Genomic DNA, 16465 nt, shown 5'->3' with positions numbered 1-16465 from the left:
CAAGGGCTGCTCCAGGATCTCGGCACGGTGAGTCACAGCCCCAGCAGGTGAGTTTCCCACGCAGGGGCCTGGGGAACTTGGGCATCACAGGGCTGGACACAGATGACCTCTCATGTTCTCTTGCTGACATGGGTGGGCTTGGAAGCCCATGTCATCACATCCTTTTCCTCCTACCCTGACTGGGAGGCTTCTCCCCTCAGACCGCAAGCTGTCCCTGTCCCACTAAAGTGGGCCCCTCCTCCAGTGTTCCTCATTCCTCCTGCTGTCTGCAACCCTATATCAATCTGCAGTCATTCTGCAGATTTGTATCTGGCTCTCTTGCTAAACCAGGCTCAAGGCAGGGCGCATACTTTTCTGGTGAACATTGTATTTAGGGCCTAGCTTACACTGGTAGGTTGTCAAAGAAGTGCTTTTTCAGTGACTCAGTTAATGAACAGATCGAATGAGTTTGGCTGCCCTGCTCCCCTTTCAATGCCTCTGCGGGTCCTGAGGCTGAGGCGGGGTAGTACAGATACTGGTGGAGGTTTCACAAGTCCACGCAGACACTGGTCAGTCTGCCGGCTGTGTCCTCTGGGCCTTCATTTCTCTTCTCTAAAGCAAGCAGGAGAGGGAAACGGTCCAAATGCCTGGGGAGCTCAACCCACCAAGTAGGGCTGGGTGGTTATTTCTCTGATTTCCCTTCCCAGCCTTTGCTGCGGGCGGTGTCACCTTTTCTCAGCAGTGTCCAAGTCTTATATGACCTGGGGTCCACAGAACTGCCACGTTCCTTCAAGGGTTTCTTTCCAGCCTGTTTTGCGATCACCCACGTCTCGAGGCCTCTGCACCCGGGGGCCCAGGAGGCAGGAAAAGAGTGAGGGAGAAGGGGCCGGTCTTCCTGCCCTAAAACTCAAAGAAGGAACACGTGGGTGGCTGCACTCACGTTCTGGAGAGGAACGGCATGTGTGCAGGGGTGTCAAATGTTGCTCCTGGCTGGCGGGCGTAGGGGGGGTCCTCTCAGCCCCCCGCCACTTGACTGGGCCCCCACCACTTTATGCTTCCTGTTGGAACTTTCATGTCCTCAGGCAGCTGCCACCCCAACCCCAGTCCCTGAAACAAAGCACTTTTCTTTTGGAAGCCATCTGTGAGAACAATGGCCTTTATTTAAAAAATAAACTTTCTTGTAACACAAGAAAGGATCACTGTGACTATACCTCCCATCCCCCCAGATGGGGTTGAGAGGTGGGCAGGGTCACAGTCCTGCAAAGTCCCCTTTGTGCTGCTCCAGCCACTGGTCCAGCGTCCTGGCCTTGGGGTTGAGCCTCAGGCTCAGTTCGATGTTGCGGTCAGGTTTCAGGGCATAGAAACGGAACATATTGGCCAGGTCCTGGGCGCCGGGGAAGCCAAGCTTCTCGTAGTCCTCGGGGCTTATCTGGAAGCAGAGGGGAGTCTCTTAGGGTCGATCGGCATCTGCAGTACCCTGACCACGCCGTTGACACCTCAGTTCCTACCCTGGTCCCCACTAAGTTCACCTGAAAACCAGTCTATTATAAAGATGAAACGTCAAAAACCACTGTTCTAGGGCAATTTAAATCCTGTTCTTCCAAGATGATGAGATGAAAACTTCTCAGTCCTTTCCAAATCAGAACTATGCTTACGTCACTTCTTGCTCAAAAAACCAAAGGTGTTCCCCTTTCCTGACCGAACTGAATCTTAACTCCTCAGCTTCCAAATCCTCCATGACTGCCTCAGGCTTTCTTTGTTTAGAGGGTAATATGCAACCATTTAGTGCATGTTTCTAGTGCGTTCATTGGGAGCATTTACAGCAATTGTTCCATTCAATCCTCACAGCAGCCCGAGGAGGGGGATACTCTCCATACACCCACTTTACAGATGAGGAAACTGAGGCAGAGAGGGGTCAGGGGCTGGGCCTCCAGTCACACACGGGTGGGTGTTAAGGGCTGGGAGCAAGATCTGAGTCCAAGGTCTGACTGGCCCGTCCTGCCATAGCCTCTCCCCCATCATTGCTCTGCTTGGGTCTGAGGGCGCTCTACAGGTGGTTTTTGTCATTTAATGACTTGGAGTAGCCCAGATTTTCATAATGAGAAACAAGAAACAAGGCACCTGGGGGTCTGGACAGGAAGACAGAGTAGGCAAGGTGAGGAGGGGACTCTGCCAGGCCAAGAAGAGGGGACCAGGATGGGGCCTACTCCGGCCTCCTTCCCCTCCCCGAGAGAAGCCCAAGACACCCTGCGTTTTCCCTCCTTGCTTTGGCCCCTACTGTCCCCTCTTCCTGGAACCCTTCCTTACCACTTGATCAACTGACAAAACCAGAAGTTTCACTCAGTGGCCACACCTGGCTCCTAAGAACAGCACGATATAAACGTTCACAGTGAATGAATTTGGCTTTACGCTGCTCAGAGTGCTAGGGAAGCCCTAGATGCCCCTTCCCTTCTACCCACAAAGCCCCTCTGACCGCGGCTGCCAAGTCCCAAGCCTGGGCCCTCCACCTTGGCATCTCGCACGGTCTTCCTGGTATGCCTGGAGAGCAAGGCAGCATACTCCTCCACCGTGTGCCTGCAGGTGCTGAGCCCGATGTTCTGGCCGATGTAGTCTTCGGGCATCTTCAGCAGGCTGAGCACCACGGGGCCCAGGTCGGACACAGACATGCCGTCCATGGGCACGTCACCCATGGGCAAGCCTGGGAGGGAAAGAGGGACGTGCTGGCACGCGTCTCTGAGGGGTTGGTCCCCACCGGCCAGTCGACTGGATGTGTGCACAAGCCAGCACCTGGCACGAGGCAGACACCTCCGGTGTCAGCAGGAGAAATGAGTCAGGAAATGGGACACGATCGAGCTGTGCCACCTGGCAGGCCATTCAAACCCTGGGAGCCTGGCTGTGCTCTTCCCAAGGCGGGGAGAACCCTGGGCCTGTTGCCCCTCTCAGGCCTGAGACGGGAACAAGGGGAAGGAGAGGAAGGCTTTGATAGGCACCTCTGAGAACGGGAGCTCCCAGGGTTCAGGCCCCCGTACACTTCGTCAGACCCGAATCCCTGTTAGGGACGCCTGTGGTGGGGGGTGCTCCAAACACCAGCTCCACCGGCAGGAATGCTCGATCAGCTGAGGCCAGGGCTGACCCCAGAGCAGCATGACGGGTGCTGATAAACATGTTAAATTAACGAGTGACTCCACCTGCCAAGGTGTGGTCTTGGGGATGGAGAGGCAGAGCTGTGTCCTGATGAGGCACCTGGAGCGCTCAGGCCCTGCCCTATAAAATTTCCGTGGCTGCCCATTCAGATGGGCCAGGGAGCCTGCCGGGGTGGAGCCTGTTCCAACTTACAGACGGAACACAGGTGAATCTGATTATGGCTTTGCAAATCTCTGGTTATGGCTTTGCAAACCGGTGTGCCAACACAAGGACAAGACTGCTCACCAGCAGGTGAGACCCAAGCGAGGGTGAGCGGCGTTCACACAGAGGTGAGAGGCTGGGAGGGCTCAGACCCCTCCTGCTCCGCCTGCTGAGCCACCTGCATTAACCCACTGCCCCGCCGGCAGGACACAGGTCGTACATGGTTCCCTCGAAGCTGTTTACGGATTTGCAAACAGATGTTGAGAAGAAAGTGCTTTCCTATTTCGGGAAATCTACAATTGGACCTCGCTATCCAAATCCTCTCCTTATTTATGAAGCAGTAACGATAAGCACACTCTCTCCGTAAAGCTCTTCGACAGACAAAGCACTGTATCCCCAGACTCGGCAGATTTTCCCATGGCCCCGGGGAAGTCCGAGTCATGCCCATCTCACGGGACAGGACGCAGAGGCCCAGCATGGTCACATGCATTGCTCGCAGTCACAGCCTAACGTGAGCGAGCCAGAGCTTGGACCCAGAGCCCTCTGAGGACAAGCCCAGTGGGCCACCACGGCTCCACACGGTGAGAGGAGACACCCGAGGAAGCGGGGAGGGCACTCACTCAGCAAGTAGCTCTTTCCATCTGGGGCTTTCTGGGGCAGGAAGCAGGAGAGGAGGTTCTCGAAATAACAGGGCAGCCGCACGCTGGTCATGGGGACGCCAATGTCCCGGAAATATTCCTCCACCTCCCCTTTGCCGTCAAAGTGTCCTGCTGCCAGTCTCCCTGCTGTCAGCTTCTTGATGTTCTCCAGGCCACTGTAGACCACATAGTGCAGGCCCAGGCGCTTCGCCAGATCGGCCAGCAGCTTTCCCTGGTGGGCAGGGAAGGAGAAACCACAAAGCTCAGAGGGAGGATGTGTGTCCCCATCACAGCACTGGCTCTCCCACCCCAGAGGCCACTGTGCCCGGTGCCAAGAGCCCTCTGATAAGGCTCCCTCTTCCGTGTGCGGCTCACATGGCGCCACACGCTCTACCACGGGATTATAAGCTTCTCACCACTCGCATAGCCTTAGCGCCCCTTCTCTAGATCGTCTGGGTCGTTCCACCTTCCAGTGTACTGGACCACAGCCCACCGTGTGCCACGTGGGAGGGTGCGCACAGAGGCTTCCGCCTCTGCCTGCTCTCAGAAAGCATCTTGTCCCCGTGCTGGGCCGTCTTCCTGGGAGAGCCCCAACCATCCCCTAGGGAAGTGCTACGGCTCAGCAGTTAAGCACACAACACAAACCACCTGGGCTCCAGACCAGCTCTGCAGCACACTGGCTGTGCCATCCAAGACAAGGGGTCTAACTGTTTTGGCCTTGTCGGTTAAATGGGGACAGAAACACGACCTGCTGCACAAGGCTGTGTAGGGTGCTGGATGGTGGCCTCCCAAAAGATATGTCCATGTCCCAAACCCCAGAACCTGTGAATGCCACATCATTTGGAAAAAGGTTTCTGCAGATATTTTTGTTAAGGAACTTGAGATCATCCTGGATTATCCTCCTGGGCCCTCAACCCAATGACGAGTGTCCTTATGAGAGATGGAAGAGGAGACACAGAGAAGAGGAGAGGCCTTGTGTAAACAGAGGCAGAGCCTGGAGTGATGTTGCCTCACGGAGAGCTGGTACCACTGGGCGCTGGAAGAGGCAAGAATTGGAACCTCCCTTGGAGCCTCCAGACAGGGCAGGGCCAACACCTTGCTGTTGGACTCCTGGCCTCCAGAACGGGGAGAGAATAAATTCCTGTTGTTTTAAGCCACCTGGCTTGGGGTCATTTGTTATGGCTCAGGAGGTCAGGTTGACGAGATCTGCGTGCACCAGAAAAGCTGTCTCTGTCCACTCTCTGAGATGGGCTTCCATGTAAGACTGTAACTAAAGAAAGGCTCAGGGCTAAAAACAAGTTTGGAGACCAGTGGTCCGGTCCAGTCTCCCTTTATTGTACACAGGAGGAAAGACAGACCAGCGCGGGGAAGTCACGTCCACAGCCACAACGGTGGGGAGCTGTGGATGAGGCAGGACTGAAAGCCGACAGGCACGAGTCTCAGCCCAGTGCCTTTGCTGTGGCACCAGTCATACCTCCCACAAATACCTGAGTGCCTGCTACGTGACAGGCCCACCGCAAGTGTCCCCACCTTCCAAGAGACTTTAAAAAGATGCGTGTTCCTCTCACATCCCTCCCCCCACCACCTGGGCTCAATAACCACCCAACCAGAGAGAAGCTGGGTGGAAAACAATAAAGAGAAACAGAAAACATCTGAAAGGGGACATGGAGGACTTTTCGGAATGATGGAGATGTATTATATTTTGATTAGAATGGTAGTTACATGGGTATATTTATTTTCAAATTTCATTAAATTGTACAATTAAAAAGTTTACTTTTATTTATTTATTTATTTTTGGCTGCACTGGGTCTTCGCTGCTGTGTGTGGGCTTTCTCTAGTTGCGGAGAGCGGGGGCTACTCTTCGTTGTGGTGCGCAGGCTTCTCATTGCGGTGGCTCCTCTTGTTGCGGAGCACGGGCTCTAGGCGCGTGGGCTTCGGTAATTGTGGCACGCGGGCTCAGTAGTTGTGCTTGCGGGCTCTAGAGTGCAGGCTCAGTAGTTGTGGTGCACGGGCTTAGTTGCTCTGTGGCATGTGGGATCTTCCTGGACCAGGGATCAAACCCATGTTCCCTGCATTGGCAGGCAGATTCTTAACCACTGCACCACCAGGGAAGTCCCTACATTTGATTTTAAGAAAATTATGGGTCAATAGAGTTTTTTAGAAAGTGTAAAGAGTCACTGGATGACACAAAGCAGATTGTGGTTGCCTGCGGCTGAGGAAGTGGGGAATGCGGAGTGACCGCTACCAGGTATGGTGTTTCTTTTGGGGTGATGAAATGTTCTGGAATTAGGTAGTGATAATGGCTGCACAACTTTGTGAATATGTTAAAAACCACTGAATTGTACACTTTAAAAGGGGGAACAGGGACTTCCCTGGTGATCCAGTGGTTAAGAATGAGCCTTCCAATGCAGGGGATGCGGGTTTGATGCCTGGTTGGGGAACTAAGATCCCACATGTCGCGGAGCAACTAAGCCCGTGCCTCAACTACTGAGCCGGTGAACCAGAACTAGAGAGAAGCCCACGTGCTGCAACAAAATATGCCGCGTGCCGCAACTAAGACCTGACGCAGCCAAAAATAAATAAATAAATACTTTAAAAATAGTAATAAAATAAAAGCTTTAAAAACAAAAGGGTGAACAGTATGGTACATGAATGATGTCTAAAAGAAGTCATCGGATGAGGAAGCGGCCACCTTCTGCCCTCATCAAAGTCTAGGAGGGCTGCATAGAAGAGGAGGGGAAAGGCCTGCAGTGTCAGTGGTCAGGCAGGGGTCAGCCCCTCTCTGGCAAGTTGGAGCTGCCCCACAAGGGCAAGTAGAGACCTGGGAGCACCTTTGAAGATGGCCTGCTCCTGCCCTGGCTTCCCCATGCCCTCCCGCCTGCCCTTACCTGCTTGACCTCCTGCTCCTGGCTGCAGTTCTCCCAGTAGTTGGTCACGATGAAGGTGGCGTGAGCCCCAATCAGGGCCAGCTCCATGCTGGCCTCATCATCCTGGTCTCCCTGCACTACTTCTGCACCTTGCAGCCTCAGCTTCTTCGCTGCCCTCTGCCCAGGGTCCCGGGTCACCACTCGGACCCTGAATGTCCCATCTTCCAGGAGTGTCCGGGCCACTGAGCCCCCCTGGGCACCTGCAGAGAGGCAGAAAGACCTGCAGGGTGGGACCAGCCTGGGAGCCTGCCAAGGGTGAGGCCCTGCAGGGAATCCTCCACCACAGCAACACACCTGGCACTTTTCACCTGTGATTCCCACTGTTTTGCCTCACACAATCTTGTAACTAACAGCTTCATTGAGATAGAATTCACATACTGTAACATTCATCCTTTTATTTTAATTTTATTTTTTTAAATACAATTTTAAAACAAATTATTTATTTATTTTTGGCTGTGTTGGGTCTTCGTTGCTACACGCAGGCTTTCTCTAGTTGCGGCGAGTGGGGTCTACTCTTTGTTGTGGTGCACAGGCTTCTCATTGCAGTGGCTTCTATTGTTGCAGAGCACGGGCTCTAGGCACATGGGCTTCAGTAGTTGTGGCGCACGGGCTCAGTAGTTGTGGCTCACAGCTCTAGGGTGCAGGCTCAGTAGTTGTGGCGCACGGGCTTAGTTGCTCCGCAGCATGTGGGATTTTCCTGGGCCAGGGCTTGAACCCGTGTCCCCTGCATTGGCAGGCGGATTCTTAACCACTGTGCCACCAGGGAAGCCCACGTTCACCCTTTTAAAGTGTACAGTGCAGCAGCTTTTAGTACATTCAGAGTGTGCAACCATCATTGCAGTCAATTTTAGAACATTTTCATTGCCCCAGAAAAGAAAGTCCATACCCATCAGCAGCCACTCCCCATTTTCCCTTCCCCTTTAGCCCCTGGCAACCACTAATCTACTCTCTGTCTCTACGGATTTGCCTATTTTGGACACTTCACATAAATGGAGTCACAATATGTGGTGTTTTGTGTCTGGCTTCTCTCACTTATGTTTTCAAGGTTCATCCATGTTTTAGCAGTCATCACACTTACACCTTTACAAAAATTTTAAAATGTATTATGAAATATTTTTTTAATATTTATTTATTTATTTTGGCTGCACCAGGTCTTAGTTGCGGCATGCGGGTTCTTTAGTTGCGGCATGCATGTGGGATCTAGTTCCCTGACCAGGGATCGAACCCGGGCCCCCTGCATTGGGAGCGTGGAGTCTTAGCCACTGGACCACCAGGGAAGTCTGTATTATGAAATATTTAGCACATACAAAAAAGGGATACTAACACCCATAAGCCCACCGCTTAGCTTAAGAAATAAAGTATCACCTATACCTTAAAAAAAAAAAAAAAAAGATTGAGGGGAATTCCCTGGCAGTCCAGTGGCTAGGGCTCTGCACTCTCACTGTTGAGGGCCTGGGTTTGATCCCTGGTCGGGGAACTAAGATCCCACAAGCTCCGTGGCACGGCCAAAAAAGAAAAAAAAAAGAGAGAAAATTATTAAAATCATCAAAAGAAAGAAAATAAAAATCATCCATAAATATATGTATAAGAACATTGGCTGCAAATAAATAAATAAATAAATAAATAAATCCACTCCTTACCAAAAAAAAAAGAACATTGGCTGCAGTATTATTATCCATAGTGGAAGTTTATGGACAACCTAGATGTCCTTTGGTAAGAACCTGGCTAAATAAGTGCTAAATCCATACAAAAGTGATTAAAAAGAATGTGGCAGGGCTTCCCTGGTGGCACAGTGGCTAAGAATCTGCCTGCCAGTGCAGGGCACACGGGTTCGAGCCCTGGTCCGGGAAGATCCCACATGCCACGGAGCAACAAAGCCCGTGCGCCACAACTACTGAGCCTGTGCTCTAGAGCCCGCGATCCACAACTACTGAAGCCCGTGTGCCTAGAACCCATGCTCCACAACAAGAGAAGCCACTGCAATGAGAAGCCTGCGCACTGCAACAGAGAGTAGCCCCCGCTCGCTGCAACTAGAGAAGGCCTGCACTCAGCAACAAAGACCCAACACAGCCAAAAATAAATAAAAATAAAAATAAAATTACAAAAAAAAAAAAAAAAGAATGTAGCAGATCTGTATGCACGACTTATGTGACCACAACATGTCCTGGAGTGGAAAAGGCAAACTGAAGAACTACAACTACCCTCATACAGTACTGGTGGGAATGTAAAGTGGTACAGTCGCTTTGAAAAAGTCTGGCAGTTCCTCAAAATGCTAAACACGGTCACCATATAATCCAGCAATTCCACTCCTAGGTATAGTCCCAAGAAAATTAAAAACATATGTCCACACAACAACTTGTATGTGAAGGTTCACAGCAGCATTATTCACAATAACTAAAAGGTGGAAACAAATCAAATGTCCATAATGGATGATGGATAAACACAATGTGGTATATCCATATAATGGAATATTATTCAGCCATAAAAAGGAATGAAGTACAGATTCATGCTACAATGTGGATGAACCTGGAAAACAATGCTCAGTGAAAGATGCCAGACACAAAAGGCCATGTACTGTATGATTTCATTTATATGAAATGTCCAGAATGGGCAAATCTTTAGACAATAGACTGCCAGTTTCCAGGGGCTGGGGAAATGGGGAGTGACTGCTAGTGGGTATGGGTTTTTTTGGGGGGGTGATGAAATGTTCTAAAACTGATTGTGATGAGGGTCACAGAGCTCTGTGAATATACTAGAATTGAACACTTTAAACATGTGAAGTGTATGGTATGTGATTTATACCTCAATAAAGCTGTTATATATTTTTAAAATATATACAGTAAAGAAAAAAACAGGTGGGGTAAAAATAAAACACTCCCATTTAATAAACAGTATCTTTATATACCTAATTTGTCTGGAAGGATACTCAAGAAACTTTTTTTTTTTTTTTTTGCAGTACGCAGGCCTCTCACTGTTGTGGCCTCTCCCATTGCAGAGCACAGGCTCCGGACGCGCAGGCTCAGCAGCCATGGCTCACGGGCCCAGCCGCTCCGCAGAATGTGGGATCTTCCCAGACCGGGGCACGCGGCATGTGGGATCTTCCCGGACCGGGGCACGAACCCGTGTCTCCTACATCGGCAGGCGGACCCTCAACCACTGCGCCACCAGGGAAGCCCTACTCAAGAAACTTGACAACAGTGATGGATGGGGTTTCGGGGACAGAGGTGGGAGGGAGATTTAATTTTGATATTATGTGCAATCACCTGCTATTCAAAGCTAAGTAATTTTTTAAAAAAATTCAAAGGGAATCTGCTCTCAGGTCCTGCCCCACGGCCCCACCGTGAGTCAGGGGTCCCAGCCATCTCATCGCTCCCTCCAGGACGCCGGGGACGTCTTCTGGAGCTGAGGGGCGGGCGCCCACGCTCTGCGGGGTCGGACCGGCCTGACCTCTGCCCTGGGCTGGCCTTGGTGAGGGGTCCTGCGCCTCGGGGCCCCCGTTTGGGGTTTCGCTTACCTGTGGCTCCAAACACGACCACCAGTTTCTTGTCTGCCATGAGGCCGGGAGCCGGAAATTAAGTCCGGAGAGGTCTGAGGGCCGTGAGAGGTGCACAGTCGGTGAAGGGGTCGGGGGTGCCTGCCCGGAACGACCCCGCGCGCGCCGGGTAGGACCAAGGGGGCGGTCCGGCCAGGAGAGGTCGGGACACCGCGACCCCCGCCCCCTCGGGCCCGACCCTCCCGGGTCCTACCTGCACCCGCCGCCCGGGTCCCCCAGGTCGGCTGTACCTCCTAGCCGCGGCCTAGGTGGGAAACGGTCCGGGAAATAGGGACCCCCGGTTTTGCAGCCGAGTCCACCGCCGAGGGGAAGGATGGAAGCCTGCGAGCGGCGCCGCCCCCCGCCCCCAGCTCCAGCTGCAACCTGGCAAAGTCACCCCTTCCCGGCGACCCTGCGTGAAGGGACCCCAGGCTGGCCTGCTTCCGAATCCCAGCCGTCTGGGCCCTGACTCTGCGCGGAGCTGACCCGCCACCCCCCTCCGCGGACACAGATGGTTCGTCCCAGCTCCGGCTAGACTCAGCCTCAGGTCAGAACCCGCCAGCCCCACGCCTGCGTAAACCGAATTTGTGTAAATCGGATCTAACCGAAATGTACACGCCGAGGGCTTCTTAGCCGGATGCTGGGGGTCATGACTGTGCGAAGCAAAAATAAATACATAAACACATAATAAATAAATAAAATTTTATCTTGCATGAGCATCTGAACTTTGATATACGGGTGTCACCCAAAGACAAATAAATCTATATCTGTGAGTCTAAATACCCAAGGCTCTGTTTGAGTTCTTGTATACCTGACTCACATTTGAGGTTGCTACTACTTGCCCGTTTTGAATTCTATTTAACAGGAAGGAGATCTCTCTCTCTCTCTCTCTCTCTTTCTTTCTTTTTTTTTTTTTTTTTCTTTTTTGGCCACAGGCAACGTCATGTGGGATCCTAGTTCCACGACCAGGCATTGAACCGTGCCTCTGCAATGGAAGCGGGGACGGCCAGGGAAGTCCCCAGAAAAGAGATTTCTTTGTGTTCAACTAAAACTCAAAAATGGCCCTCTCACTCCTCTTCGGAAATTTATTGCTGACTGGATAAAAGCATTCATTTTTTTCCTTTCATTCATTCCAAAATGTGTACTGACTCCTCAGGGAACATCAGCTTCCTGACAGTAAACATTCTGTGTTCACTGCTGAGTTCCCAGCACTTAAAATAGTACCTGGCACAAAGTAGTCGCTCAATAAATATTTGCTGACTGACTGGTTGTCTAAACATCTACTAGGAACTGGAGTCACAGGGAAATCAAAGTAAAACTGGTGCTGTTTTCCCGAATCTAATAGTGGAGATAACCCACCAGGTAATGTGTATTTTATGTATGTAAAATATTGGTCTTTATGTGTTGTAAGATGCGTTTATTTTAATAAATACTCATTTATGTTTGTGTTTACAAGTGAAGGTGGTGTCTAAATAGAATGTTTAAATCTTGCATTGTCTCCACACCCTGTTATGTATGTCTCTGAGCTCAGACTGCAAAGTTTCCCAAGAATACCTTCCTCCCACCACCTTAGATAGGGCTGACTCCTACTCATTCCTTAATGCGCCACATAACCACCACTTCCTCCAAGAAGCCATCCCTGACCCCTAGGCTAGGGTAACTACTATTTCACTCCCATCTCTATTCCACTGGCAACATTGTCTCTACCATATTAGACCCAGGGCTTCTTAAGAGCTGGCCCCATGTCTTTTTTGTCTCTATCTCTCTCCCTCCTGGCACAATGTCCAGCACTTAGTAGGAACTCAATAAATACTCACTAAATGGAACACAAGTGCATATTATTCTGATAAAAGATGCGGTTTTTCTTTAACTGCATGGGTTAAACCACAAAACTCGATGTTCCGAGGTCTCCACTTTAAGGAAATGAATCCAAACAAGGAGATCCCTAGTGGGACCAGCTGCATAATATGCAATGCCCAGTGAAAAAAGAAAATGTGGGGCTCCTTGTTTTAAAATTACCAAGAACAGTGATAGCAGAGCATTAAACCAAACCCAAGGTCCTTCTGAGCCTGGGACCCAGTATGACTGCTCCAGTCATAAGCCCATGAAGTTGATTGGCCCTGGTCCCTAGGTTTGAGAGTAGCAGCCCAGGGCCACGCTGGGGCCTGAGCAACTCCAGTGCCCTTTGGCCTTGCTGAACCTGAAGCTTGAAAATCAGTGCAGGCAATGAGTGGCAGGGAACAGCATCTCTGCCCTGGGCTTCTGGTCAGTGGTGCTGGTGCCAGGGAGCTGTCCTGAAGTTGGTGGGCAGACAGGCAGCCTGGGCAAAGGTCTTGTTTCTTGAAGCCCCAGCTACCCACCTCAGGCGGTTCCCTGAGGCCTGAGGGAAGAGATTTGGCTATTGACTGGCATATGATCAGCCGTGACTCGGCACCTCCTGTGGGACTTTATATCTGATAAAGGACTTCCAGCAAAGCACTTGCCAGCAGCTCACTCAGCCAAGCGACATGTACTAATGATGATAACAGTGGGAACCCTTCTCTGGGCTTCTCCTACATGTCAGGCACAGACTTAGCCCCACATTATCTCATTTTTAACTCTAGAGCAACCCCTCCTTCAATCAGTGCCACTCGATTTAATTCAATTTTACGTGTGCGTGTTTGGGGCAGGGGGCAGTTTTAAGATTCATTCATTTTTTTTCTTTTTTTTTTGGCCACGCAGCATGGGCATGCAGGATCTTAGTTCCCTGACCAGAGATGGAACACATGCCCCCTGCAGTGGAAGCACGGAGTCTTAACCACTGGACCGCCAGGGAAGTCCCAAGATTCATTCTTTTATTATTTTTTTAAGTTAATCCTGTTGTGTTTTTTGGGTTTTAAAAAAATATTTATTTATTTATTTGGCTGCACCAGGTCTTAGTTTTGGCATGTGGGATCTTTGTTGCCGCATGCGGGATCTAGTTCCCTGCCCAGGGATCAAACCTGGGCTCCCTGCATTGGGAGTGTGGAGTCTTAACCACTGGACCACCAGGGATGTCCCAAGATTCATTCTTTTAAATTTGATTTTGATAGCATAATGCATTTATTCATTCTCATAAAAAGTTTAAATGGTACAGATATATAGCACAAGTGAGCCTTGACATCCCTCTGTCATTCTAGTGTGTAAACCTTCCCTCTTTTGGATGCATTTACATGCCTAAACATGAACATGTAGAAAGATAACATTTTGCAGTTAAAAAAATAAAACAGAAAACAATTTTTAATATAAAAAATAAAAGGGATTGTTGACTAAAAAAATTAAATAGTCAATCTAAGAAAGAAATGGAAAATTTTATTCTCATCAACCTGAGCTCTGAGAACTGTTCCAAAGAGGTAAGGGAGGAGGCCAGAATATATGTGATTTTGATGAAGGGTTACATGCAGTCAAGCACACATCCTGGGAGAAGCCTACTGCTATTCATGAGGAACAGATATCTTAGTTAATTGTTTTAGTGCTTTTCTAAGTATGGGAAGATACAGGAAACTGGGTTCTTAAAAATTTCTCCTGAAAATATCTGAGGGCCATTTCTGTCAGTTTTCCTAGAGCACAAAGTGCCTCATCCTGATCTTTGCTCTTTCAGGGTGGGTTGTAGGTCAGTGACTCTAGTGGCTAATGACAATTCTTGTAGAACTGGCTGGTGGGCAACATTCTTTATTTTACAATCTCCTCCCTTTCAGTCTTAACTTCAACCAAGTTTTGGGAGGCATTTTGTGACCAGTTTGTCCCATGGAACTAGGAATGCTCATTCTCAGGTCAGGATTTCATTGATAGGCCACTTAATGTACTATTACTGGACTAGGCCCTGCTTAGAGTAGTCAAAAGCCTCTGGACCACCTGTCTTACAGTCTGTCATGGTCAAGGAAATGATTCCCTCTTGTTGCTTCTTCCCATATGTAGAGTTACACCATTACAATCATTGATCTTCTAGAACTATATATAAGGTCAATTGTTTCAAGTTGCTTAATTGTCATTAATTTGATCTGAGGCTCAGTCACACATTTGGTAATGCAAGAAACATTAATCTTGTAAACGTAGAATACAAGTAATTCAGCTAGTTACATTAATAAAATCATAAATAAATATTTAAGCTAAGAACTTCCATTAGGTGCAACCCAGTATCTCCCCAAGATATCTGCATCCTGACCCCTTACAGGATTGAGAAAGGAATGTTATGGTCTCAGGAATTTCATGACTGGCTTCAGAAGGGGAAAAATTGGTATTTATGGTTGAGCAGGTATTTCTGCCGCTAGGGAGGGCTGGTTAATGCATAAAGCAGATACACATAATGCACACTAGAGGGGAGGGAGGAGGCCCAAACAGAATTTTTTTTTTTTGGCCAAGTTGTGAAGCTTGTGGGATCTTAGTTCCCTGACCAGGGACTGAACCCGGGCCCTCGGCGGTGAAAGCGCAGAGTCTAACCACTGGACGGCCAAGGAATTCCCAGAATTTTTCTTGTCTCAAAATGTGAATTTTTACGTCATCAGTATCATATTGAATATATTTTTCCCCCGAATTTTATTATGAAAATTTGTGAACATAAATAAAACTTGAAAGAACTCTATAGTAAGCAGCTATATATTAATACCACTTTCATTCTTTTTTTTTTTTTTTTGGCCATGCCATGTGGCATGTGGGATCTTAATTCCCTGACCTGGGATGGAAATCGCACCCCCTGCAATGGAAGCATGGAGTCTTTTAAAATTTTTTTAATTATTGTTTTAAATAACAACAATTTATTTAGTTTTTAAAATAAATTTATTTATTTATTTTTGGCTGTGCTGAGTCTTTGTAGCTGCGCGAGGGTTTTCTCTAGTTGCAGTGAGCGGTGGCTACTCTTCCTTGCGGTGTGAGGGCTTCTCATTGCGCTGGCTTCTCTTGTGGAGCACGGGCTCTAAGCCTGAGAGCTTCAGTAGTTGTGGCTCTTGGGCTTAGTTGCTCCGTGTCATGTGGGATCTTCCTGGACCAGGGATCAAACCTGTGTCCTCTGCATTGGCAGGCTGATTCTTAACAATTGGACCACCAAGGAAGTCCAAAGGGCAGAGTCTTAACCACCGGACCTTCAGCGAAATCTCACCACTTTCATTCTTAACATTTTGCTATATTTGCTTTATCAGATATCTATCTAGCCATCAACTAATCTTATTTTTTTATGTTTTTTCTAGTGAGTTGCAGACATCAGTACTCTTTTTTTGTTTGCGGTACGCGGGCCTCTCACTGTTGTGGCCTCTCCCGTTGTGGAGCACAGGCTCCAGACGCGCAGGCTCAGCGGCCATGGCTCACGGGCCCAGCTGCTCCGCGGCATGTGGGATCTTCCCGGACCGGGGCACGAACCCGTGTCCCCTGCATCGGCAGGCGGACTCCCAACCACTGCGCCACCAGGGAAGCCCCATCAGTACTCTTTACCCTTTAACACTTCAGCACACACATTGTTTAGAGTTCAATATTTGTTTTTAAGATTAAATTTACATACTATCAAATGTATTTTAAAAAATTTTTATTGGAGTATAGTTGATTTACAATGTTGTTAGTTTCAGGTGTACTGTAAAGTGAATCAGTTACACATATACATATAACCACTCTTTTATTAGTTTATTTTCCCATATAGGTCATTACAGAGTATTGAGTAGAGTTCCCAGTGCTATACAGTAGGTCCTTATTAGTTACCTATTTTATATATAATAGTGTGTATACGTCAATCTCAATTTCCCAATTTATCCCCCCCCCCCCAGCCTTTTCCCTCCTGGTAACGGTAAGTTTGTTTTCTACATCTGTGACTCTCTTTTGTAAATCAGTTCATTTGCACCATTTTTTTTTAAATTCCACATGTAAGAGATATCATATATTTGTCTTTCTCTGTCTGACTTACTTCACTCAGTATGACAATCTCTAGGTTCGAATGTATTTTTGTATTTTCCTACAACTTGCTTTTCCCCCTTCTACTTGATGTCCGCCCTTCCTTTTTTTTTTTTTTTGCGGAATCCTAGTTCTCCGACCAGGGATGAAAG

General features: G+C 48.9%; 1 protein-coding gene across 3 annotated transcripts; it reads right to left on the bottom strand.

The window, feature by feature from the left end:
* Positions 1-1117: 1117 nt before the first annotated feature.
* NMRAL1 (NmrA like redox sensor 1) lies at positions 1118-11273 on the bottom strand. Of its 3 annotated transcripts, none has more exons than XM_027117539.1 (6): positions 10673-11273; positions 10404-10477; positions 6851-7089; positions 3945-4194; positions 2487-2677; positions 1118-1408 (listed from the first exon to the last, which is right to left on the bottom strand). In XM_027117539.1, exons 2-6 carry the CDS (start codon positions 10441-10443, stop codon positions 1229-1231), a joined length of 900 nt encoding a protein of 299 aa, XP_026973340.1. In that variant the 5' UTR covers positions 10444-10477; positions 10673-11273; the 3' UTR covers positions 1118-1228. The 3 variants fall into 3 exon arrangements, with proteins under 3 accessions (XP_026973340.1, XP_026973339.1, XP_026973341.1); XM_027117538.1 differs by having other exon boundaries at positions 1120-1408; positions 10636-11273; XM_027117540.1 differs by lacking the exon at positions 10673-11273 and having other exon boundaries at positions 1120-1408; positions 10404-10560.
* Positions 11274-16465: the final 5192 nt, after the last annotated feature.

Source organism: Aethalodelphis obliquidens, unplaced genomic scaffold (assembly GCF_003676395.1).
Source record: "Aethalodelphis obliquidens isolate GAN/ISIS:26980383/991018 unplaced genomic scaffold, ASM367639v1 scaffold18, whole genome shotgun sequence".
In the NCBI taxonomy this organism is placed as follows: domain Eukaryota; kingdom Metazoa; phylum Chordata; class Mammalia; order Artiodactyla; family Delphinidae; genus Aethalodelphis; species Aethalodelphis obliquidens.
The sequence above is the reverse complement of the archived record's forward strand: the minus strand, read 5'-3'. Positions and strand labels throughout refer to the sequence as shown.